We start from the raw sequence: 26,437 nt of genomic DNA on the forward strand, positions 1-26,437 counted from the left end.
TGCACTGCTTTCAACGAAAATGGAATGTAAACAGAAAACAACTTATGGATGTGATAGAGCGCCGTTTGATAAAGTGCTCAAACATATTCAATTTGAAATGCTGCGCTGGGCTTAAAATATCGACAAAAGTGTCCCACCGATAATGAACATTCGTCGTTGACCGCATGACAACCAAGAGACGGGAAGCAGCTTCACCTTTTCCTGCTCTCCCTCTGCACTGAAGCATTTCAAGGAGGGGCACGAGTATTCGCCTTTTCGCTTCAAAACCATTAAAGCTCACCAGCAACGTGTCCTGGGTTTTAAAAAATCTCGCTCTCAAAGTCAATCGACACCGGACGCCACTGAGGCAGCGCATGCCTTTTCTTTACTGTGCCTGAGAAACGCACCCCTACATCCCTGAAGTCACAGCCATTTATCAAATTCTCTCGGTCTACACCATCCCCCAATCGCAACTCACTAGCCCGATCACCTTCACACACTGATGACTGGGAACATGTACATGTGCATTTAGCTGTGCAGATTGCAAGAAGCGCACACACGCACGACTGCGGGCATCGGCACGTGAAAGCTGTCTTTTTAAGATGCAAAGCTTCCTTTCCCTCAGAGGTTCCCGTGACCTTCCCCGTTGCAATTCCACCCGGCAGATAAATTACATATTTCTATTTTCTCACTTCATCACCGAAACATGTTCTTACTGATGATAAACAGTTCTTGTATTTACTACCGTAATGTCGGCGTGCTGAGGCGCCAATCACAGTGAGCACAACACATGAAAGCACAGATCCCCCACTTCCCTCCTCCTTCCCTGAATAGCCAGCACTGTATGAACAGATTGCAGGGCAAAGTGCAATACTTGGCTAGGTCCTTTTCACACAACATGATGTGCAAACTGGAGCTTTACCAGAGTTCATGTCCATTACATGACATATAATGAATAACAATGGACATGATGGATGACAACACACAAAGAACTAACATGAAATAATGTTTATCTTTAAATCGCAGTTAGAAAACGGCGTTGGCTTGCATTAGTATTCGTGGAGTAAGTTAGAGATAGTTCATCTGGAGCTCTTAGACCGGCTCTTGACAAATAAAGGCTTAGTTGGCCAACACAACAGGCTGGAAGGACTGGCTGGGATATTGCAGGTTGTAGCTCCCCAAACCCTCAACATATTGGGGTTTTTCCATATAGGACATCTCACCGTTGGTGCCATTAATGCCCACACTCTGGGATGGCGGAGGGCTGGTGAAAGGGTCAAAAGACGGGTGGGTGCTCACATTATGGGTGGCCTGAAATCGCCCAGCATGAGCCTGTATGGGCTGAGCTTCGGCATCAAAGTAGTGGGGGCTCTGCGATCTCGGGTAGACAAATTCTTTGGCGTTGGGGGACAGCTGACTTGGGATTTGCCCGACGAGAGAGTGCATGGAGAGGGAGAGAGACTTGTGCTTCAGCATTTCTGGTGCCAAAATGGTGGTGGGGGAATGGGATGGCATCCTCTGGGCTGGCAATGGTCCGGTGGCAATGCCCTGAGCGGCTACAGGCCCAGCCAGGCTGCATTTCTTCATTTTGGTGGAGCCAAATTTAGTGGCTGCAAAAGCTGCGGTTGTGAAAGTGATGGGCTGGGGGCGGACCGTGGGGAGAGAGGAGGCGGGCTGCTGGGCGGCCAGGTAGATAGGAGGTGGAGGGGGGGATGCGTTTGAGGAGTGGGCGGCCGGGTCAGGGGGCGAGCTGGATGTGGGATAGCTGAAAAGGGCTGGACCGGGCTGGACTGATGGCGGCGTGGGGGAACTGGGGAGCGGTGCCATAAGGGAAGGAGACAACCGACTTTGGATCGGAACAAACACCCGAGCATCAGGATTGAAGACCAAACTCTTGGCTTCCTCTAACTCGTTATTTCCTTTGATCACTCTCATTAAACCCTCAGCTCGATCGCTATCACTGCTGAGGCCAGAGGGGTCCTCCAGATACAGCACCTTCACCGTCCCCTTGTCCCCAATCTGATAGGACACCTCATGTGGGTCAATCCACACGCAGAGCTCTGCGGGGACATTGGCTCGCACCTCCTCCGTATCCAGCCCACTCCGTTTGGCAGCGAGCTCGACTACAGGGTCCCTGGGGGCACCCAGATGCAAACAGCGGAACGCCGAGCCTCGGAGAGGGGACTCAGGGTACCAGTGGCCCTCAAAACGAGACATCAGGATGTGTTCCAGCTCCTCACCAAAGAGGTCGGCGCGACGCCGAGGTAGCTTATTGTACAAGTAGGACACGATGAAGTTGAGGGCAACCTTCACTTCAAGATGCATGACGGCCCAGTGAAGAGGTTTTCTTTCAAAAGAAATTGATGCAAAGCAAAATGTCCTTGACTCGCCTCTGGCTTATTGTACGCTGTGTGGATGAAAAGTCACCATCTTGAAAGGCACCTTGGAGGCATGGACAGAGCAGTCGTAACAAGTGGGGCACACTGCAACCTCTAGAAAGAGAGAGCAAATAGAATTGTGTTTTTTTTTTTTCCATCCATATCAACGGGGTGAAACATTGTTTAGAACAAGATTAAAAAGAAAAATCAGACAAAAAAACTTTCAGAATAAATAGGCAAAAATATTTACAACGTAGTGCCAAGAGACAGGCCGAAGTTATAATAATAGTGTAATAAAAAATATAGCATTGTAACAATAGTGCAATAAAAAGTAGTGCAATAACATTGGCATCAACAAAAATTCCCAAATAAGTCGCAAGATAAATATTTTCAGTTTTGTGCATTTGTTTGGGAAGACAGATGTTGGTACATCAAAAAGGGCTTAAAAAAGACTGTCAAGAGCAGTTTCATCCAATAATTCATGCTTGGTGGCAATTTGAGAAGTTTCCTCAATATCACACACAGGAAAAAACAAATTTTCAGAAGTCTACGGTTTTCACATTTAGTCTAGTTTGACCAACGCTTTAACAGTTGCTTAGGAGCCCACAAATTATTAGAAAAACAATTGGCAGCAGTGTAATACGTTAAATTGATTTAATTTGAAAAAAAAAAACACTTTACAAATATTATGAACTGTACTTGACTTAGAACAAGGATGGACAAACTATGGCCCGCCCGAACAAAAATGGTAAATACAAAATGATAACACATATGATGGTTTAAAAAAAAAATAAAAAAAATACTACTGATAAACATTTGTTGTCGTTTTGGTGACATTCTTGTCTCTAGTGTCCTTTGGAATCCCCTCCATTAGAAATACATTTTTCATGAATGTGTATCATACTCAAAGCGAACACTCAAATAGCTGGCTTCATTTTTCTGTACTTGCCATTTTGTTATTGCGTTATTTTATCTATAAAATAGTTATCAAATACCATGAACGCTTCCAAACTAACCCTTTTGCATTGAGATTTTCAATTAAAATTATTAAATTTTGTGGTCAAAAAGGCACATACAATATTTCATTTCTTTCATTCGGAGTGTTTCAAAACCAACCGTACGAAATTAATCAATTTATAAACAACTGTAAAATGAAATATAACATGGACATGTCTAAATGTATATTGATTCATAAATGTATAGTGAGAAAATTGGATAGGCCCACATAACATTTTTTTCCTCATGTATCGACAAGGTATCAGAATTAAGACTGATTGAAATTTCTCATCTTCTAAAACTCTTTTTTGCAAACTATTTTTAACCAAATGTGGCTTAAGGCTCAAAGTTTGCCCACCTCATCTTTGTAATTTGGTTCACATAACTTATATGCGAAACAAAATAAAAACATAAATATCCCATTAAAAAAAGAACACAAAAAATGGAAATTCAAAGTGACCAAACTGCACCAGTTTATTCTGATTTCTTTGCAAAGCCTTTCGAGGTTTTTGGATTTTTGGGTACTAGTAGCAGTAAGATGTGGACAATGATGTCAGCTCCTATGTGAGGCTCCAGTTATGTAAAATGAATGCAAATTTATCGGCTTATGGGGCATCTTTTAAAATGCATGTTTATATGATAGTTCATATATTTTGCCTATTATTATTATTTAAATCGTTGTTTTGTTTTAATGAACGATTTTTTTTGCCCCTATGCACACCATACTTTTTCTTTTATAATACCAAGCTAAGAACACAATATTAAGTTTCATAAAAATCAGTGTAACAACTACTAGCAACCCGTAAGTAGCATACTTCTCTGATGTAACACAGATTCAAAACAATAACAATATTGTCAAATAGAAAAACAACCCAGGTCTACATTCACATAAAGAAACTTGCTTTTCTGTAAATTTTGGCTTGGTAAGTGTACAGGATGTACTGATGGATACGACAGATGTCGCGTGGGCCTCATAAATCCTTTATAATCTGAATCTGATTCCATCGAGCACCTACTGCTTAATGCTTCAATCCATTCGTCCCCGCGCATCAGATTAAAAATGAAAAGCCAACATCGCAAGACGTGTGTGAAGGGAAGAGTTATAAAATGGCAGTTTGGCCATCACTGAACTCCAATTCCCATCATGCAGCATCATGGTCCCTCTCCCATTTCTCATGGACAAAAACAATCCTCTCATCAACTTCCCAGGCAATATTGGAAGTCTTCATCTTGAAGAGAAGAATCCGATTTAAGGAAAATACGGTCTTACGACTGATCAAGCTGCACACATGTTAGGTTACTGAATGTGAGGGCCTGAGCGAGATAGTCACTCTTTAGCACTACATGAATAAAAAAAGGTGACATTGAGATGGGTGTTGATGTGAGGAGCGGGGCTAAAAAAAAGAAAAAAAGGGACATGTTTTGTACCGTTCCACAACCTGAATAAAACATGCTCAATGAATGCAGATGCAACAACAACCAATAGAATAGTGCACAAACTCAATTACTATAGCTTTATACAAAAACAAATGAAGACACGGATACCAGAGAGTCTCCTTAAGAGTAGGCTCCAGCATTTTATTCTTCAAGCGTGACATCACTGAGGATTTTATTTTACAGCAGTTGCTGCAGGCTGAGCAATAAAACAGAATGTATTGTGTTGTTTACATGGAGCTTCAAACATGTGCCACTGAGCTGTGAAATCTCAGCCGCATGGCATCTCGACCTTTAAGTGCCTAATATTATCTCAAACACAACAAGCATAGATTGCAGGCATTCGGAAAGAATAGTTCCATAAATTAACAGAATAGCTCTGTAGCCCTTAAAGACAATACTGTTTTTAATTACATTAAAATGTACTGATTGGTTATTGTTTATTTTTGTGGCTGTAATTTAAAGTCGTGTGGAAACTGCACTGCATCATAAAATGTTAAATATTTATGTAGAATATCGCTTATTCATGCAGAAACCCGAAGAACAGTGTTGAATTCATTATATTAATGTAGAATATCGCTTATTCATGCAGAAACCCGAAGAACAGGATTCATTGTGATAAAGTATAGATACAAACACCTGAAAATAAATACAACACATCCTAGCAAGGGACACGTTGACAGCTAATGAAAAATACCCCAAAATATCTTTTTTTGCAACACGGAAATGTTTGTATATGAAACGCCTCGTTTGCACAATTAAAACATTAACATTTCATCGCCCTTTTAATATTTTAATGCCTGTTTTGTCAATTTAATTGAAACTGATAGCCTAATTCAAAAGAAAAAAACTACCATTACTGACATGCAACAGAGGCAAATAAAACGCAAATTCAAAACATGCACAAATAAGGACACGAAAAACGATATGAGAGACAGACGACCAGTCAAGTTAATTTGCATTTGATATGCAGCACGTCATAATAACGAAGAGTAAACAAACATATTATGCACAAGATAGCAAGTGTCTTCGAGAGACGAAGCCAGCATAAAAAAAAAAAAAGACAAAACCTAGAAAATGTAATGGTGGATGCACTGATGCAAACAAGCCAAATGATTTAAAAAGGGACATAATGAGCAAGCATAGATGGAATCTAACAAATTGAAATTGAACCTTTGGTGAGCTGCGACTTACCTGCACCGACTTGGCTTCGACCTTTAATTTGATGCCGTTTTTTTGCAAATTCACTGCGACGAGTCCATGCAAAGATCGGCGATTGGGATAATTCACCTTGGAGCAGTTATTCTTTCTTGCATTCTTCAAGCGACAGCCGAATGAAGAGAAAACTTTACGATTGGACAAGCCCACGTATTTATATAGTGTGACTCGCCTACACCCGCGTGACGACAGGATCTATTTTCTCTCGATTCTTGTGGCCTCCTTTCACATGGTTTTCAAAATGCTTTTGTTACCTGCATAAAAACAATAGGAACATTTATTATGATACAACAACAATAGGTTAAATATAAATTAATACACGCAAGTTAACTTATTCAAAATTCAGAATCGTATAAAGATACATTTTAAAAAGTACTATAACATGATGAATATGTAATATTGTTTTTGTGTTTTAAATATCATAGATCTCGTATTGAAGCTGATATCGCGGAGGGATATTTGTAGTTCTTAAAAGGTGCTGAACGCTTGCTAAAAATACAAGCGGGATAGCAACAGAGCGCCAATTGGCTGAGGGAAGGGAAGGCACACAGATTATTGGGATGTGTAAACCAATCATTATATCGTAAACGTTGTGACCTTAAAAGCATGGACTTGTGGGAAATGACGTTCTTTACAAATAAATAATGATGTAGTCGTCATCACAATTTAGGCATGACAAATATTGAGAGTGCACTTCGAACATTTTCTACACCTCTTTTCGGTTTTACATAAATTCTCGATATGTTTATGATAGTGTATTCCCTGTACGAAATGAATCATTGAACAAAACACATATTTTGTCACAAAGTATTTTTGATTTCTAAATTATTTTTTAAATTGTCCTATACGCACGTTAGATTGAACACGCATGTAATATCTTCTTCTATAAGTCCTTACATTGAATATTTTTTGTTTAAAATTTAACAGAAATACTACACCAGGGGTCTCAAACTCACAGCCCAGGAACCATTTGCAACCCTCAGGATGATTGTTTGAGGCCCCTGCCTCAATAAAAAAATTAAAGGGAGAGTGTGCATTATTCAGTGGCGAACTGGAGATTTTAAACCTTGGCCTTCAGCTCCAGTCTGAATCAGTGACATGCAATTTGCAAGCAAACAAGCTTTTTGAGCCAGCTCCTGGAAGTTAAATTTCCCATTTTTTTTAGAGGAACGTGAAATGAAATGAGATGATCTGCATTTATATAGCGCTTTTCAAGTCAATGACTTCCCAAAGCGCTTTACAATGTGCTCCACATTTCCCAATAGCGGCCTTGCAGCCATGTAAGGCGCTAACCTGCTTATTGGAAGTATTAGGGGTTCAGTGTCTTACCCAAGGACACTTCGACATGTAACACGGACGAGCCGGGATTCGCTTTGGTGAATTACTGCCGTCTGGACAATCATAGTTTGTGAAACCAGTGAGGTTTCTCAACGCCTGCTAGCAGGCTTTCAGAAGCAAACTCAGAATTTGATTGGGTGAACCAACAACTTTCTTAAAGACTGATGTTATGTGAAACCGCGTTCAGGATTTTTTGTGAAGGGTAGTTTCCTGAGCTTAGCAACAGCTAATGTCTGAACTGTAAAAGCCCGCATTGGGGAAGAGCGCAACCAGGGAGAGGCACTGAAAAGTAGCGATAGACAATTTGGAATTATTCAATAAGTATTGATGGACAAAAGATAATTAAAATCACATAATTCTGATATTTTTATGCTAGCAGGGAAGGCCCTGCAGGCCCTCACTGCCCACCAACTGTATTTTTTGACAACTAGGTGATGTAGTATTTTGTCGTGCAACCAAAATTGAGTGGTAAAAATGACAAATTAGAATTAAAATTACGGAGAATCAAAGGGACCGCAAAGCACCATTTTTTCAAATCTTTTTGGCCCAGCCATGCACCAGATTTTTGGGGGTACAAGATGGCGTACAATTATGTCATCTCCATCTAGGTGAGGCTTCTTATGTGAAATAAATATGCATTTCTTGACCGACACGAATTAAAAAAATGCATCATCTATAATCAATAGCTCTTGTATTTTTGCTGATTGTTTAAATAATGGGACGGCATAGTGGCTGGGTGGTAAGTGCGCAGCCCCACAGTGCGCAGGTCCAGGGTCAAGTCCAGCTACCACCGCCTCCCAGTGTGGAGTTTGCATGTTCTCCACGTATCTGCGTGGTTAAATTGTCCTTAGGTGTGAATGAGCGAGGGAATTGTCCATCTCTGTGTGCCCTGCGACTGGCTGGCAACCAGTTCACAGTGTACCCTGCCTACTGTCCAAAGATAGCTGGGATGGGCTCCAGCACCCCCACGACTCTACTGAGGATAAGCGGTGCAGATAATGGATGGATGTTTAAACAATTATTGTTGTTTTACCTCTATGGGGTACTGAATGATACACACTGTCCCTTTAAATGCAGGCCAAGGTTGATTAGAAATTCATCCATCAATGATCTATTGATGTATTTTCATATGAATTCTACGTTTTTTATTTTTAAATCTTGTTTTGTGAAAGGAATGTTTTAAAATGCTGTTTAAAAACAGTTGAATGTTTTCAATCTGGTTTTTTTTTTGGTTGAAGACCTGATTTGGCCCAATCTCGCCCAGACATTAGCTTCAAGTAAATTGAGTTTGAGACCCTGTACTAAAGTGTGCTGAAGCAGCAATTTGATCCTAGCACCATACATGAAGAGGGATGGGTGCTGCCAGGCTGCACATACTCAAGACACACAATAGGAAGTGGTCCACTTCAACCCTGGCGGTAAGGGGATTCGTGAGCCGTGATAGGTGAACAAGCAAAATACACCCTTTCGTGATAGCAGTTTTCCTAAAAATGTGTACATTTGTAAAACATCTTTTTTAAAGTCTAATGCTAACTGAATGACTAAATATCAATTCAATACATTATACTCTCAATTATAATCTTTTCTGTTTGATTTTTGGATTGATTAAAATTGGTCAGCAACAAACATAGAAGAAGAGAAGAATAGCATTTTTTTGTTGCAAATTTGACTTTTAAATAGCATTACAAAAAATTAAAAGCTTTGGACTTTCTTGCACAGGCTGCATAAAGTACCATAAACATTGTAATTTATTCGACATTAGAACATTTTCATTTCTGAAAAGTTTTTTGCTAATATGGATTGTATGCTATTTATGTGGGGTCTCCAGTTAACATGAATAATAATAACTCAAAAAACCTTAAACTCTTTGAACATTACCTATTTTTGTCTTTGTGGATTTCCCCCAAAATATAACTCTTGTTTTTGGTACATTTAATGATAGTTTGTTTTCATCAAACTTATGTTTTGCTATATTCAGCATATAGAATAGATTTGAATTTCGATGATACATTACGCAAGTTATTCGTGTGTGTGTATATATATATATATATATATATATATATATATATATATATATATATATATATATATATATATCATTGAGGGACTCCACAGATAATGCTCGTAAGACTTGAATTGCTGACGCCAATCTGTACTTATTGAGACCGGTGATGAGCAATTCCTTGTATTTCTCGTTGTTGTAGCTTTTGAAGTAGTACATTGTTATACCTATTCAAATTTCCATTAGACCCTTGCAAGAAATATTGTAAAAATAATCAAATACCATTCTTCTTTGAGTGAGATATATGTCATAAAAAGGTTATTTAAAAATTACAATACATACGTTATACAGAATAAGAAAAACATGCTATGGGACTCAGATGTCTCGTCTCATCTCATCAGCCGTACCGCTTATCCTCATTAGGGTCGCGGGGGGGCTGGAGCCCATCCCAGCCATCTCCGGGCATTGGGCAGGGGACACCTTGAACTGGTTGCCAGCCAATCGCAGGGCACACAGGGACAGACAACGCATTCGCTCATTCACACCTAGGGACAATTTGGACCTGCCAATTCACCTGAAATGCATGTTTTTGGAACGAGGGAGGAAACCGGAGTGCCCGGAGGAAACCCACGCAAGCACGGGGAGAACATACAAACTCCGCACAGGAAGTCTGGAGCTGGATTTGAACCCAGGACAGGTTCCCATGACATGAACTGTGCCGCACAAGCGCTAACCACTGCGCCGCTGTGCTGCCGGACTCAGATGTAATATTACATAAATATTAAATGGTTGGTTGGTTGGTTGGATCCCTTAACCACTAGAGTCATGAGGGCAACCTTTCCTGTGGTGTGACTTGGGCAAGTACAGCCTGGTGGCGCCCATCCCTCTCCAGGCCAACATGAATATGAAATGCAATGTAACAAATCTTTGAAGTGTATGATCAGGTCCGCAGAGATGTGAACAACTTATGCTGCGTTCATTAAATTGGGAAGTCGGACTTGTCCCATTCGGATAGTCCCAGATACAACTTTAAAGCGTTCCAAAAGAAGTAGGAAGTCTGAGAAAACATACGCAGGCTACCCGGACTTCGCAAATAGGACTTCCTAGTGTCATTCCAATGTTGTTTTCCTGTTTGGATGTTGGTAAACTTCTCACTTATAGAGTGCTTCGAGGTCTTAAGATTACCCACAATGCATTGCTGGCGCCCATTTTGGAAGTCCACAAAGCTTTTCACTTCATTGTTATTGTTCAGCGAACCAGTTAGATACTACATTGTAATGCCAAATACGTGCGTTTTTGTTGGCTGTTGTAGCCGAGGGGAAAAGGGTGGGAAGGGCTTCTTTCGACTTCCGAAATGTGTTTACGATCAGGGGATTGAAGCTCAGGAGAAAAGTGAACGGCGAAGACGAATGTGGCTGGCAGCTATTAACCGGTCGAATTTGCCAAAGCTTGACTGTGTTCGTGTTTGTTCTGACCACTTTCTGACAGGTAAATTGAATTATTTATGATGTAGAAATAAATTTTAAAAAGGTTATGGGACATGTGTACTTCATGACAACAGCTCGACGACCCCAAACTACTTTTATAACATATATGTGAGGTATTTTGCCGAAAACGACATTTAAAAACCGAACAAAACTCCGTTTCTCATTCGTACACTATTTTGGTGGAGAAAGTCAACGCGGTTTCAGGGAAAGAGAGTCTCCTTTCCTCAGTCAACTCGCGTCAATAGAGGATTTAAAGCCCCCGAAAGCTAAGCTAACTTCGCCACCGGTGCGCCGTTCGGAGAAGCGTTGCCTTTCCCGGGTTGTTCAACATAGAACAAAAGGGAAGCAACATGAGAACAACATTCCCCTAAACCTGCAACACATTTGCAATGGGCACACAGAATCGATGATGACTTGTCAACAATGATCCATGGTTGTAAACTTGGCTGAGACAAACTCTGAGAATGTAGAACTTTCCCTTTCACAGTCTTGTTTTCATCACCTTCGCTTGTGTGCACAGACACATCCCGAACCCAACAAGACACAAATCTGTCGTAGGCTTCCATACTTTTGTAATTTTGAAAATCCTTCAGTTCACAAAAGGGACTTGGGTGGAAAATAAGATAGTTAACAAGTTCGATGTAAGTCACACACGGCAACAAATCGGGATCAGACTTCCAGTCCTTGTTTTAATTTTGTAGGGATCAAATTTTCCAATAAAATGCAACTTCGCAGCGTGCCTGCTTGTCTAAACTCTCCACGTAGTTTTCCATAGTGTTGATGTACAAAATCCGTACACAAACGAAGCTAGTTGAGTAAATAAATAGACAAACTGAGTAAATATTTGCTCCTCTTGCTATCACCGCTTGTAATCGACAGACTTCCAAGATGGCGGCACGAAGCCGTGTTACTATTTTTAGCACAAAGCGCGGAGCCCTCTATTAAGCAATGCAGAGAAAAAAAAATCGTCTAGATCTTGTTTACGTCATATAAGTGCGACAGTCGACACTTCATTAATATAAAACAAAATGGCGTCCTACTGGCTCACCGTTACTCGGTTGCGGGTGAGATAATCTATAATATAATGCACGCATGAACTTATTTTTTAATTAACTACGTGTGAGAATAGAAGGATATCTTGACGGCAGGCTACTGATAATCGTTTACGCTTTCACGACTGCGCATAAAATCGTTGCTAAGCAGGTCTCGGTGTACGGTACTTGGATAACTCGAGCCGCAGCTGTGACGCATGAAACGGGCATAAACCAAGCCAAGTCAGATGCGGACTCAGGTCAATATTGGCATGTTTTATACGTTCTCAGACAGTTGTGTCCTCACCTGTAATCCAACTTGAGTTTTGAAGTTAAATTATTGTTGTGGATAGAAGACGGGCTGCAACCTTTGGAGCAGTGTGTCACAGTAACAGTACTGATTCCAAAATACGTATGGGACAAAGCAGAGCTAGTTGCTTACCTGTCAACCTTAGCAAAATGCTTCCATTATTAATGTTTGCAATTTCCCGTATAAAGCGATAATACACATTAGAAACACAAATCGGCACACATTTACTCACTGCAAAACAGATTATGTGGAATAAAAACAAAGACTATTTGTGTAAAGCAATTTTATTTTGTTTATCAAATAAACAACACGAACAAAATTCCAGTATATTCCTTAGTTCTTTACCCACTTGCCATAAATTATGTGTTTTAATTATACTCAGCAGTATATTTGAAAAATCCCGTACAAAAAAAAGTTTTATGGCGTACACTATTTTAAATAATCAAAAAACATACAAAATACAGGAAAAATAACCTACTCTTCTCGTCGGCTGAAAATAGTCTGTGTAATATAGTGTAATAATCTGTGAAGCCCTTTGAAACTCTTCGTGATTTAGGGCTATACAAATAAAAATGACTTGACTTGACTTGACTTAAAAACATATTGACAGGTATGTATTTTGCTTTTCCGTACTTGATTCCTGTATACTTTAAGTCAGGAATTTAAAACATATAGTTGGAACTACCATGTTTGCTGATTTAATCTGGCCCGCCATAAATTTCTGAGTACGGTACTTAATGTCAAAACAGAAGCGAGTCTCTCGGTCATTTCTATCCATTTTCCCCCCAATAAATGTCATCTCTAGCCCCTAGAGGCCAGTGCTGAGTTTATATAGTGTGGTGAGATGGTTCAGGTGTAAAATTGCATTTACTCAATTGTTAAACTAGACCAGTTAACATATTCAATGCCAAACAGGAAAATCTTTTTCTCCATTCTTTCTAAATACATTTGTTATGTTGAGAAAAGATCCCTTATTATCTGTGATTATAATATGTAGGGCGGGTTACTAAGGTGGGCTAAATGATAAGCATAATACTGGTAACAAAGCTAAACTTTTAAGTTTACATTCTTTTACTGATCTGGCCCACCTGAGAACAGATAGTCTGGCCTCCGAGCCAAACTTAGTTTAACATGCCTCTATAACATTTGACCACTTAAATGGCACTGTATTGTCTAATGTAAACAAAAAAAACAGTGCCACAGAGCACAGCATAGCATCAAGATGCCAGACCAACATGGCACCGACTTATATGTAGGGATTCCATTATGTAAAAGAAATACAAATTTCTGAACGTATCTTTCATCAAAATTAACGATGCTATCATAATTCAAGTATTTGTTTCCTAGTATTCAAATCAATGTTTTTTTTTTCTACCCAGTGAAAGTTTTTTTGAACAATTATGAGGCACTAAAGATTACACATTCTCCCTTTAAAAGTGGGGTGCGGCATTTTAAAACCTAAGGCCGCAATCATGACTTTAAGCCAGGTGATGGCAGCAGAGTAACACAAAATGTGTTCATTGCTTAGAAATGCTTAAATAAACTCTTCTTTTTTTCATCTTTAGGGGGTTTGTTCCTCCCCAAACAGGCCTGATAAAAGTAAAAGTCAAGTCAAGTCATTTTTATTTGTATAGCCCTTAATCACAAATAGTCTCTAAGGGCTTCACAAGTTATTACATATAAGAAGTTTAGGTTATTCGTATGCTATAGAGTAGAAGTGAGTTTTAAGCTTAGATTTAAACATTTCCACTGAGGTTGCAGATCGGATCTCAGGGGGAAGAGCATTCCACAACACCGGTGCCCGGATGGAGAACGCTCTTGAACCAGCGGAACACTTCTTGGCTCTTGGAATCACCAGGAGACCGGCGCTCTCGGAACGAAGGCTTCGGGCCGGGACATAGGGGAAAATCAGATCTGAAAGATATGAGGGGGAAAGTCCATGTATGATTTTGTATAGTAATAGGAGAACCTTAAAATCGCATCTTAGGCTAACAGGGAGCCAATGCAGGTTAGCCAAAATTGGGGTGATGTGATCGTACTTTTTTGTCCTTGTTAAAAGCCTCGCTGCAGCATTTTGTACCAGCTGAAGACTCTTGAGTCTGGTCATCGGAAGACCGGAAAGTAGTGCATTACAGTAGTCGAGACGGGAGGTAACAAATGCGTGAATTATGATTTCCGCATCCGACTGAGAAAGTATAGGACGAATTTTAGCAATGTTATGGAGATGGAAGAAAGCGGTTCTAGTAATTTTCTTCACATGTGTTTGAAAGGACAGATCGGGGTCGAAAATGACACCTACATTTTTAAGTGAGTCGCTCTGTGTGATGTGGCAATTGTCTATGTTCACAGCGGTTTTAGAGAATAAGTCACGGGACTTAGATGGACCAATAACTAACATTTCAGTCTTTTCAGAGTTACGACGCAGGAAATTTAGTGACATCCACTCTTTTATCTCAGTGAGGCAGGCCTCCAAATTACCACAGTTTAGTGTGGCAGATTCCTCCATCGGGAGATAGAGTTGAGTGTCATCTGCGTAGCAATGGAAACTGATATTATACTTGCGAATAATATCACCTAGTGGAAGCATATAAACGCTGAAGAGAAGGGGGCCAAGCACTGAACCCTGCGGAACACCACAAGTAACACTAAATGGCTCAGATGTCAATTCGCCATATTTAACGCAGTGTGTCCTATCTGAGAGGTAGGATCTGAACCATAAGAGGACGTTTCCTGAGAGACCAATCCATTTTTCCAACCGTTCTAGCAGGATATTATGGTCCACTGTGTCAAATGCAGCACTAAGGTCCAGCAGCAGCAAAAGTGATGATGCGCCAGAGTCCATTGCCCGTAGGAGATCATTGGTTACCTTAATCAGAGCTGTCTCAGTAGAGTGGTTAGCCCTGAATCCTGATTGCATTGATTCAAAGAGATTGTTTTCGGACATGAAATCATTCAGCTGCTGTGCCACTACTTTTTCAAGTATTTAGAAAGAAACGGTAGGTTTGACACAGGTCTATAATTACATAAGTTTTCTGGATCAAGGTTGGGTCGTTTCAGTGTGGGTTTAATGACGGCGGACTTAAAAGCAGCTGGAACTACACCTGAGGAGAGTGATATGTGTAAAATATTTAGAACTAAAGATGCAAGAACGCCAAAGAGACCTTTAATAAGTGAACCTGGAAGCGGGTCGAACTGGCAAGTCGTCTGTTTGGCCGTATTCACCATCTGTTTAAGGTTATCGAGTGACAGTTCACTAAAACGGGACAAAATCCCTGGACAGCCACCATGTCGTGCATCTATAGATTTGAGTGCTTGAGTATGTGTTGAATTAATACTGTCTTTAGCAATTTCTTCCTGTACGCTTTGGATCTTCTTAGTAAAGAAGACCATTATGTCGTGGGCAGAATGAGTGGAGCTATCTGGGATAGTCTGTTGCCTTGTGAGCGATGCTACAGTGTCGAAAAGGACCTTGGGATTGTTCTTTTGTGACGCAATCACCTTCAAAAGGTAGGCTGATTTTTGCAGAGGCCAGGGCCGCTTTATACTTCAACAAACTATCACACCAGATTTGATGGAAAACTTCAACCTTGGTAGCGCGCCATTTTCTTTCAGATTTCCTGCATTCTCGTTTAAGGGATCTAGTTTCATCATTAAACCAAGGTGTGCATCTTTAAGGTCGTGATTTAAGCCGGATGGGCGCTACTGAATCCATGGCACTAGCCAGGGTAGCATTGAATTCATTTAGGAGTGGTTCGATAGAGCCTATGTAGGAAGGAAAGGACGCAACTGCTCCTGTAAGAATATCGGAGAGCTCAGAAACTGTGCCCGTGCTTATATTGCGTCCAGTGAATCCTTCAGTTTTTTTGGTACTACATTTGGCTAGCACCTCAAATGTAACTAAATAATGTTAAAATAAAATAAAAGCAGATAGGAGCAATACAAAATAAAACCGGGCTTTTTTAACTCCGTTTGGCACTGTTAACACATACTTAATAGAGAAAATATTTAACTTTCAACTTTGTCAGAACCCCTCAACCTACGCAACCCACCTTTAAGTAAACTGAAGCCTGTATATGTCAAGTGGTTCGCCTAAAGTAATTCAAATAAAGAATGCAAGCCTGGTAAAGTCAAAGGGTCGCAGGCTAATTGCCATGGACACTTTCCACACTGGACATTCTATGTTAGAACTGTTGCCTTCAGGTGGACCATCAAGTGAAGAACTAACAGACTGAAAAGTAACCCAAAGGCACCCTCAATGCTGCTAATTAAAACACTGTTTAACCATGCTTTAGACATGGAATTGTGCAATAATCACAAAGGATGATACAGTTCTTTATATTTATACTAGTACCCTCAACTTATTATTATGCAATGTGGTCTTTTATCTTATTGTAAATTTTCTTGCACTATTAGGCTGGCACTTTTTAATCTAATTGTGCATTGGACATGGTTTCTATTCTATTCTATTCTCATCTCATTAGCTGCACCGCTTATCCTCAGTAGGGTCGTGGGTCTATTCTATTCTATTTTTTTCTTTTCTTTTTTTCCCATTCTATTCTATGCAGTAATAACAATCAAATTTTATGCCACCAAAAATTGATTTACTTTGTTTCCTTCTAAATGTGTAATGTCTGTAAAAAGGAAAAGAAGCTGTTTGTGTATTTTACTTTATGTTAAGTGGTATCGTTTTTGTTTTTTTTGTTTTGGTTTTTGATGAACACAGCGTTTGTTTTTGTAGATTATGAGCTACATTGTTACAAAGAATGACAATACAAAGGAAATTATTATTATTATTATTATTAAAAAGCAACACCATCTGGCTTTATCCTACTGAGGTAGCCATTTGCGACCTTCTCTCCACAGAAGTTTGCATCATATAATGGTTAACCTGTTTCTGAAACAAGGCCATGATTGGTCCTTTTCTGAGTCATATGTCAACCTGGCTGCCCTTTGAATGATAATAAAACAAGTAAAATAAGTGGCTTTCACTGTTAAATTCTTTTTTTTCCCCAAAAATAAAAATACACAATTCAAAATAACCCTATTAATACATTTGAGTAGGCCATATATCAAATTTGTTAAGATATGGTTCCTGTGTTGACTACAGTTTTAAGTTTATTTTTCGATCATATTTTACTTGTCTCCCTCTCAAACATACCATTTCATAGCATATCCATTTATAGCCTACCCTTATTTTATTGTGTTACTGTGTAAGTCCAAACTTGGTGCCTTGGTGGGTTGTAAAATACAAGCTGTAATTAGTAGTACATTTCTGAAATTGTCTTTTGTTTTATTCCTGGTTTAGCTGGCCCTTAGAACTGGCGTTAGGCGACTCCATGTGTGCTCTGCCCTCAGTGCTGAGGCCAAAGTGGCAAAGAGCCGCTTTGAGCCTGGTTCCAGCATTAACTATGAGTTGTTGCACCAGAACATCAACATTGTTCGAAAGAGGTCAGTTCCCTTTCTGCCATCTTCATTTGACCACGGGTATACATTACTGTAATAAATTAATTCCTTCCATCAGACTCAACCGACCTCTCACTCTGTCCGAGAAGATTGTGTATGGTCATCTGGATGATCCAGCGGGGCAGGAGATTGAGCGTGGCCGCACTTACCTGGGCTTGCGCCCGGATCGCGTGGCTATGCAGGATGCTACGGCTCAAATGGCAATGCTTCAGTTCATCAGCAGTGGTCTTCCCAGGGTGGCCGTGCCATCTACAATCCACTGTGATCATCTGATTGAGGCTCAGATTGGGGGGACTCAGGACCTGCAGAGAGCCAAGGTGAGCACAAATGGAACTTTACTAACTACAGTTAAGTCACCCCTTCAGTTTCTGGAGCAAGAAGAGATACTCTTAAGTTTAAAATTTCAAATGCATGACACAGGAAGTGAACCAGGAAGTTTATAAGTTCCTTGCAACTGCTGGTGCCAAATACGGAGTGGGCTTTTGGAAACCAGGTTCGGGAATCATCCATCAGGTACTTGACACATTGTCACTGTTTCATGTATCAGCATTTACCCTGTGTTTAATTAAGGTGGCGGTGGCACAAGTCTTTCGTGGGTGTGGGTGTTGGTTTGGGTGTTGGTTTGGGTGTTGGTTTGGGTCGTGTGTGTGCGTGTGCGCGTGTCTGTGTGTGTGCGTGCGTGCGTGCGTGTGCGACGGTTAATAATTGTAGTTGAATTGGTATTTAAAAAAATTGAAAAACAGAAAAATCGTCATGTTATGATTTTAAATCACACAAATCTCACTAGACGCTTTTGCACAAGTGGCAAAATCTTCACTTTTTTAATGGGCTCAACTTCTGCAGTATGAAGACGAACTGGTTGCCAGCCAATCGCAGCTGCAAATCACATTAGTTCTCGCAGCTAGCTGCGTTCTTCATCGACGCACGAGCCGAGTGATCCACCGCTAAGAGTCGTACAGCTGGGCGATTTTACGTCCGCCCGGGACGATCGGAGACAAATTCACGACAGGGCTTTTACTTATGCCGCACCGCGGGTGCCGTGCGGTCGCTCCCGCGAGCGAGCCCCTAACCCGCGGTGCGGGTACTTTCGGGCGCGATACACACAACACCGCGACAAGCCGAGCGGGTCGGGCGCTTGGCGCGGAGGCCGGCGTCCGGCGTCTCCCGCCCGGGCCGCGATGGCTCTACATGGCGCTACACGGCCCTCGATGGCTCCGGCCGACGGACAGACGGCCGCGGGGGAAACGGGTAGCTGGGGGGACCTGTGGGGTTAGGGGGGGGGCGGTGAAGCGGAAGCCGCACCGAAACCGCGCGCCGAGATCTGCAAAGTAGCGACGCCCCCTTAAAAAAAAAAATACATTTTTCTTTTTTTTTTTACCATTACAGACCGCGAAGCTCTGAAGCCGCGAACGCCAAACCGCGAAGTAGCGAGGTCCCACTGTAGTAACGAGTTACATTTACTCCATTACATTTATCCGAGTACATTTTGGGATATTTTGTACTTCTTAGAGTATTTTTAAATTGCTATACTTTTTACTCTTAGTGTTTCCATACTGCAGTGATTAGCACATTAACACGTGAAAACTACCCGGTCTGAGACCGGTTGGAAACATATGTTTGCCTGTAGAGGCATTTGGCGCCACCAGGCTGTACTTGCCCAAGACACACCACAGAAAGTGGTCAAGGGAAACCTGCACCCTGACTTTTTACTTGATTAAATTTGTGATGCAAGAAACTTACTTTGCTACTGTGGACTACATTGAAGCTGTTACGTAAGTGCGCACATTTCCCCTTCTCTTGTGTGAACCGATTTATGCGCTCCTGCAAAGGGGCAATTCACATGCCAAGCAGGTGGCTATTTTAAAACAAACCGGTGGGTGTGTGATTGGCCTAGAGCCCGGGAGAAAAGTAAAACATAACTGATCAGAAATAAAACTTAAACTGTATTAATGCAATTTTATTTACTTTTTAATTTTTTTTTCATAGAGTAAATGCATCGTGCGTTTTATTACATTTCCCGAATAAGAGGCACATTATGAACCTTTGTTTTCTTTTTATCCTCAAAATAAAAATGACATGAAAAACTGAATTTCCTAATTGCATTTGTGTAATATTAAGTGCTCCTTGGTACAAACAACTCTTATTCAGTAAACAAACAAAACACATGAACTCTTATTATTATTATTATTATTATTATACAATGTTAATTTTTGTAAAAATATCATATGTTGTGAAATTTGTATTTCTTTCACATACTAGAATCCATATAAGGCTGCCGCCATGTCTGTCTGCCGTTTTGTTGCCTTTTTTGGCACTCATTTTTGTTAGCGTTAGACAACATTGCCCTAAATATTCAGTAATTCATTCATATAATAACACATTTAAACTTGAAGCAGTAGCATACCACAGAGAAGTCACGTCATCCTCTTTCTCATTTTGATAGTAGGATAATATACATACATACAGCATGTGTTGTGGTCATTAAACTGTTTATAAAAGGGTTTTATTTTTTGGCGGCTCCTGACAATTTTTGTTTGTTTGGTCCAATATATCTCTCACTATTTATGGTTGCCGACCCCTGTGCTAGCTTGTTGGTCTGCCTGCGGAAAAAAAGTACTGGGGCTTTAAATTGGCTACTCGTGTTTAATGTATTTCTTTGATTTAATCCATGGTTATTTTATTGTTTTTGTAAATTATTACCTTGATTATTTTAATCTATTTTTAAATCCAATTTAATTGTTGACTGGATGGGTAATTTGATGATCTGATTGAATGGTTGTTTTAAAAAACAATACATAAGATGTTGTTACAGTTATCAGTGTTTGAGTAGTTTTTCACCAAGTTCTTTTTTTACTTTTACTCAAGTAATCATTTGGATTACGACTTTTTACTTGAGTCGTATTATTCTGAAGTCACAGTACTTTCACACGAGTAATTTCTTTGGCTACTCTACCCACCTCGGTTGTGAAGTTAAATGAGTAAGAAATTTAAAACTGACTGTATACATATAACCGTTTAATACATTTTTAGTTTTATATTTCCATGATGACAGGTGAGATGCATTCTCACAGGCCTCTCCTGACAACACGTCACTGTTCAAAAAGCGTTACATGTTATGAGAATTTAAAGACCAATTTGTGTTGTGCAGATCATCTTGGAGAACTATGCTGATTGGTACAGACTCGCATACTCCAAATGGTGGTGGTCTGGGTTCTGTCTGCATTGGTGTTGGCGGAGCTGATGCTGTAGATGTTATGGCCGGAATCCCCTGGGAGCTTAAATGTCCCAAATTGAGTCCATTACATTGATTTGGACCCAAAGTGAAGTTTTTGGTAGGTTTGTAGTCTATTTGTCTTTACTTTTGTTCTAAATCTGATGGTTTTCCTCTTACAGGTGATAAGAGTCAAGCTAACTGGCTCCCTGTCTGGATGGACTTCTCCAAAAGATGTCATCCTCAAAGTGGCTGGCATACTGACTGTCAAGGGTGGCACAGGTGCTATTGTGGAGTATCACGGACCTGGAGTTGATTCGATTTCTTGTACAGGTAAGGAAGACGTTTAAAGTCAAGTGAAAGATTATTCTTCCAGGTTACTGTAGATTTATGGTAGGCGATGTTGCTAGTTTTCAATTTATTTTCATATGGGAAGTTTGACATTTTTGCATGTAAAAAGTTGTGAGTACGTGCAGGCGAAGGCTTGTCACATTTAAAATTTTAATAACTTTTGTCATTGTTTGCAGTAGCTACAACGGTTGTAGCTACTGCAAACAATGACAAATCAGCAGAGGTTTTATTGATGAGCCAATGAACAAAGAGCACGCCCTATAGAAAGTATTTAACACTTTTTTTTGCTTCCCAGGGAAATACAACTCTGGATAGCTAAATTTAGCGATGTCTGACATTTGGCGACATTTTGCGAAATGATTTACGAGATCTTAAAAACAAAGCAGCTGCAATGAAGTTAGGTAGTGGCAGGGTTCATATGTCCAGTAAGATTTGTTTAAGCGTATTTTAACAGTTCACATAGCGTTGCTTTCCATCAGATCATATTTCTGCCTTGTTTGCAAAATGTGATGGCTTAAAAAAATGGTCTTTCTTTCGTATGCCGTAAATTCCGGACTATAGAGCGCACCTGATTATAAGCCACACCCACCACATTTTAAGAGGAAAACCGATTTTGTACTTACACAAGCCGCACCTGTATATAAGCCGCATGCACCCACATTAAGAAATGTAACACAAACACAAATTTAACCCAAACCCGACTTTAAGTCCCGCGATTGAAACTAAATGTTTTTTTTTGGTTTGAACAAATTTATTGACACTAAAAACAGAAAACAATCATGACAATCTCAACAGCATTTAAGCACATTCACAATATTATATTCCAATATGACGTTTTTAACAGCAAACACAAAGTGAGGTTTGAACAAACCTTCTCGAAAATCTTATTAGCAATCAAGCATATTCACAATTTCATTATATAACATCTTTGTTAGTGTCAATAGATCCGTCCAGGCCAAAGTCGATTGTCCTCGGTCTGAACAAATCCACCGACACCAACAGCAGCAAAACAAACACGACAATCTCAACAGCCATCAAGCATATTCACAATTTTTTTATATCTGACAATATGACGTGACGATATGACGTTTTAACATTTTTTCCTGACATTTTCAACATCAATGAAACAATTTCAGAGTTATTTTCTTTTAACAGTAGTTAACCAGCGTGTAAAAGGCAATACTATTGTGCAAGGGCATAGCTCTGCCATCCCACCCTCCCAAGCAGCATTCTTCCAGTCCTCTGTGTGGGTCCTCTCCTTTCTGCGTGGGTCCTCTTCCTTCTGGGTTCCACAACCCAGGCCGTTGCTGCCGGGACTCCCACAGTGTAGCTCCGGCTCCCCCCTCCGGGTGGGTGCAGACGAGTCTTCTTTATGGCTGCGTCCTAGGCCCGCCGCTCGCAGATTGTATGGTATCTGCAGCCATTTGGAGCACAGCCACGGGGGGGATCTGCCTGCACCTCCATACCAGCAGGTTTCTGAAGGTCCAGATGGCGTCCTTGATGGCGGCGAGAGTGAGCCAGTCCCTGGCAAAGTCGTTCCGAGACCTCCTCGACCGACTCACCCCGTAAAGCACGTACTGTGCATCAGGGACCTCCCCTGCTGGCAAGTCCGGGAACTTTCCTAGTTGGTCGGCCATTGTCCACAAGACCTGGGCAGCGCTGCACTCACAAAAAAGGTGCCTCACCGACTCCTGGGCGCCACAGCCAGGTCGAGGGCACGTCGAAGTCGCTGACATTCCTCGGTGGTGCATTACGGCTCTGACTGGGAGAACTTCATGAGCCACCATCCATGACAAGTCTCGTAGTCTGTTTGGGAGGGCAGAATGATTCACGTTGCTCCAAACCGTTGTGGATTCGCCAAACGCAAGCCCCCGCACAGGGCTTACTGTTGCTCGCTCTTGCACAATAGCAATAAGGGCCCTGTGGTTTTGTAAAGTGTGACATTCTTGTTTTTCCAAATCAAACTTCTTCAAAAAATCCCGAATAAAGAGATGTGTTGGTGGCAAGTTAAATGAAACTGGTATCAAACGATTGTTGGGTACAAGCTTTAGCTTCCGCAAATATGAGCCCATCCAAAACCGGGTCATTGCTTGACTTTTCGGGTTGTTGGGTGGGCCCACAGCGTTTTGGAAGTGGAGAGAGACATATTTGCTTCCCAGGAAAAGCTGGAGGTCAGGCACTCCTTTCCCCCCTTTTTCCTTTTTCTTTTTCATTGTATCTCTTTTTATCCTTTCCCACTTTGAGCCCCAGACAAAGCGAAAGATGGCTCGGTCCAGTTGTAACAGCACGTTTCTTTTAGGCATAAAAACTAAACTGATTGACAAAAGCATTGGGAGGATGATTGCTTTGATGATTAGGACCTTCCCCTCTATTGTCAGTTTTCTTAGTGACCAAAAAACAAGTCTTTGCTTAACTTTCCTTGTCACGTCATCCCAGTTGGTCTCGCCTCCTCCATCCGCATTGAATTTTATCCCTAGGATTTTCTGGTCTGTCTTTAACACCGTCAGCGGGAGTCCTGCCTTTTCTGTCTCTTTCCACATTCCATAAAACTTCACTTGTGATTTTTCTCTATTTAGCCTTGACCCAGACGCCCTCCCAAACAGGTCAGTCAAGTCAAGGGCTCTTCCAACAGATGCGCGGTCAGTACATAAAATATTAAAATCATCCATGTACAAAACACACTTGGTAATTTGTCCCCCACTTCCTGGGATATTGATCCCTTCGACAAATCTATCTTTTCTTAACATTTGTGCCAAAGGTTCAATGCAAATTTTTGGTTTGAACAAATTTATTGACACTAAAAACAGAAAACAATCATGACAATCTCAACAGCAATTAAGCACATTCACAATATTATATTCCAATATTACGTTTTTAACAGCAAACACAAAGTGAGGTTTGAACAAACCTTTTCGAAAATCAAACATATTCACAATTTCATTATATAACATCTTTGTTAGTGTCAATAGATCCGTCCAGGCCAAAGTCGATTGTCCTCGGTCTGAACAAATCCACCGACACCAACAGCAGCAAAACACAGCCATCAAGCATATTCACAATTCTTTTATATTTGACAATATGACGTGACGATATGACGTTTTAACATTTTTTCCTGACATTTTCAACATCAATTAAACAATTTCAGAGTTATTTTCTTTTAACAGTAGTTAACCAGCGTGTAAAAGGCAATACTATTGTGCAAGGGCATAGCTCTGCCATCCCACCCTCCCAAGCAGCATTCTTCCAGTCCTCTGTGTGGGTCCTTTCCCTCTGCGTGGGTCCTCTCCCTTCTGGGTTCCACAACCCAGGCCGTTGCTGCCGGGACTCCCACAGTGTAGCTCCGGCTCCCCCCTCCGGGTGGGTGCAGACGAGGTTCAATGCAAATGTCCTTCATTAAAGTACACTGTCCAAAAATCACAGCCGGCAAATAGAACGGAAAATGATACCGCTACTTAAGGTTTGATGCAGACCTGCAGAGTCCGGGTCCCGTTGAAAGTAATCCAAAGAAAAAAGTGTATACTTCCAAAGGTAAGGGTGGGAAAAATACATATCCACTATTGTCCGCCGCGTCCAAAAAAAGGTCTGTCTGTTCCTCACCTTTAACGGTCACCACTTCCCATCACCCCACGTTTGTTCCGCCCCTCCTTTTTTATTCGCCCGTGCAAAACATTTTAGAATAAGTGTCTAAAATAAATATAAATAAATACATTACAAAAATATATATTTGCAAATACATATTGTATTTTCCGCACTACAAGGCGCACCTAAAAGTCTTAATTTTTTTCAAAAGCTGACCATGCGCCTTATAATACAGTGCGCCTTATATATGGCTCAATATTAAATCGCAAGGTCTCGCAACTTACGCAACAGCCGCCGACTTGACTTTCCCCCGAACGTGGAGTAGTCCGCGGTGTATGCTGGGATTTATATACCGGCGTTTCATTGGCTAACCAATGTGTCAATCATCATTTGAATCAATCGCTATTGGCTAAAGTTATTCGGAGCCTCGGATAGGCTAGAGGGCCGAAACAAACCCTGCAATTGGCCGAAAAAAATGTGTCAATCATCAGTTAAATCGATCGCTATTGGCTGAAGTTATTCGGAGCCTCGGATAGGCTAGAGGGCCAAAACAAACCCTGCAATTGGCCGAAAAAGATGTGTCAATCATCAGTTAAATCGATCGCTATTGGCTGAAGTTATTCGGAGCTTCGGATAGGCTAGAGGGCCAAAACAAACCCTGCAATTGGCCGAAAAAGATGTGTCAATCATCAGTTAAATCGATCGCTATTGGCTGAAGTTATTCGGAACTTCGGATAGGCTAGAGGGCCAAAACAAACCCTGCAATTGGCCGAAAAAGATGACTGAATAGCAAGCTTGCTAAACTACGCCATAAAGAAACATGTTTCATTAGTCTGTATTTGTAAATATTTTACTCTCCTGGATTTACCTCACTCACGGTTGTAAGAAGACCATGGATACGTATCATTATTGAACGATGCGGCTTTATATTTTCCCGATATCTTGTTTTAAAACGATCTTGATGTTGCTGTGATGAGTTGAGTGAAATAAACTCAATTCCAAGTGTTTATTGTCATATGCACAGTAAAGTTGCGAGCGAAAAAGAAAATGGAAACTAAGGAATGGTTGGCATTTCTTGAATCCCAAGACTTTAACCTTCCGAATGATATTTGAAATGATGCATTTGAGTGACATCGTACGGACACCGCATCCGCACGTGTCTACGACACGTATTTGCTTCTTTGCAAGCTTTGGGAATGTTAAGGGGGTAATAAGTTTGACTGAATCATCTGACTGTTTTGTTGACGTTCCCATTGTAGCGCCTTATAATCCGGTGCGCCTTATCTATGGAAGATATAGGACCAAAAACTATTTTTGGGGGTGCGCCCTATAACCCGGTGCGCCCTATAGTGCGGAAAATACGGTAATATACATGGGTTACACATATTTACAAAGAAAGACGGTACACCGAGAGAGTTTTCAAAGCTTAAATAATAATAATTTAACTTTCATCCCAAACAGTGCCTGTGTCAGGGCAGTTAATGGTAGCAACACGCTCGCAACACAGTAAACGGGCCTGGTAAAAAAACATACCGTACTTGTAAAAATCACGGTAAGCCGTCCTCATCTTCCTCCTTAGAACTGAAGCCATCAAAGTCGTCTTCCTCAGTGTCTAAAACGTTGTCATTTAGACGTATTCCCACGCTCCCGCAGCCTTACT

At 40.9% G+C, this 26,437-nt stretch overlaps 2 protein-coding genes and 1 pseudogene across 2 annotated transcripts in view; 1 reads left to right on the forward strand and 2 right to left on the reverse strand.

The window, feature by feature from the left end:
• Nucleotides 1–756: 756 nt before the first annotated feature.
• tob2 (transducer of ERBB2, 2) lies at nucleotides 757–12,228 on the reverse strand. The gene is made up of 3 exons (XM_088325748.1): nucleotides 12,171–12,228; nucleotides 5,982–6,259; nucleotides 757–2,471 (listed from the first exon to the last, which is right to left on the reverse strand). Exon 3 carries the CDS (start codon nucleotides 2,302–2,304, stop codon nucleotides 1,099–1,101), a length of 1,206 nt encoding a protein of 401 aa, XP_088181874.1. The 5' UTR covers nucleotides 2,305–2,471; nucleotides 5,982–6,259; nucleotides 12,171–12,228; the 3' UTR covers nucleotides 757–1,098.
• The window catches only part of LOC148373464 (aconitate hydratase, mitochondrial-like), a 50,353-nt gene continuing 35,755 nt past the window's right edge, over nucleotides 11,840–26,437 (forward strand). Inside the window, 7 exon segments of the mRNA XM_088325801.1 lie at nucleotides 11,840–11,896; nucleotides 17,479–17,621; nucleotides 17,695–17,953; nucleotides 18,057–18,149; nucleotides 19,088–19,119; nucleotides 20,800–20,926; nucleotides 21,030–21,180. Coding sequence (XP_088181927.1) covers nucleotides 11,861–11,896; nucleotides 17,479–17,621; nucleotides 17,695–17,953; nucleotides 18,057–18,149; nucleotides 19,088–19,119; nucleotides 20,800–20,926; nucleotides 21,030–21,180 — 841 coding nt within the window. The 5' untranslated portion in view covers nucleotides 11,840–11,860.
• On the reverse strand, nucleotides 18,422–18,589 carry LOC148373465 (5.8S ribosomal RNA; annotated as a pseudogene).

This window comes from Urocampus carinirostris, chromosome 1, assembly GCF_059441175.1.
Source record: "Urocampus carinirostris isolate Australia breed hairy pipefish chromosome 1, RoL_Ucar_1.0, whole genome shotgun sequence".
Taxonomy (NCBI): Eukaryota; Metazoa; Chordata; class Actinopteri; order Syngnathiformes; family Syngnathidae; genus Urocampus; species Urocampus carinirostris.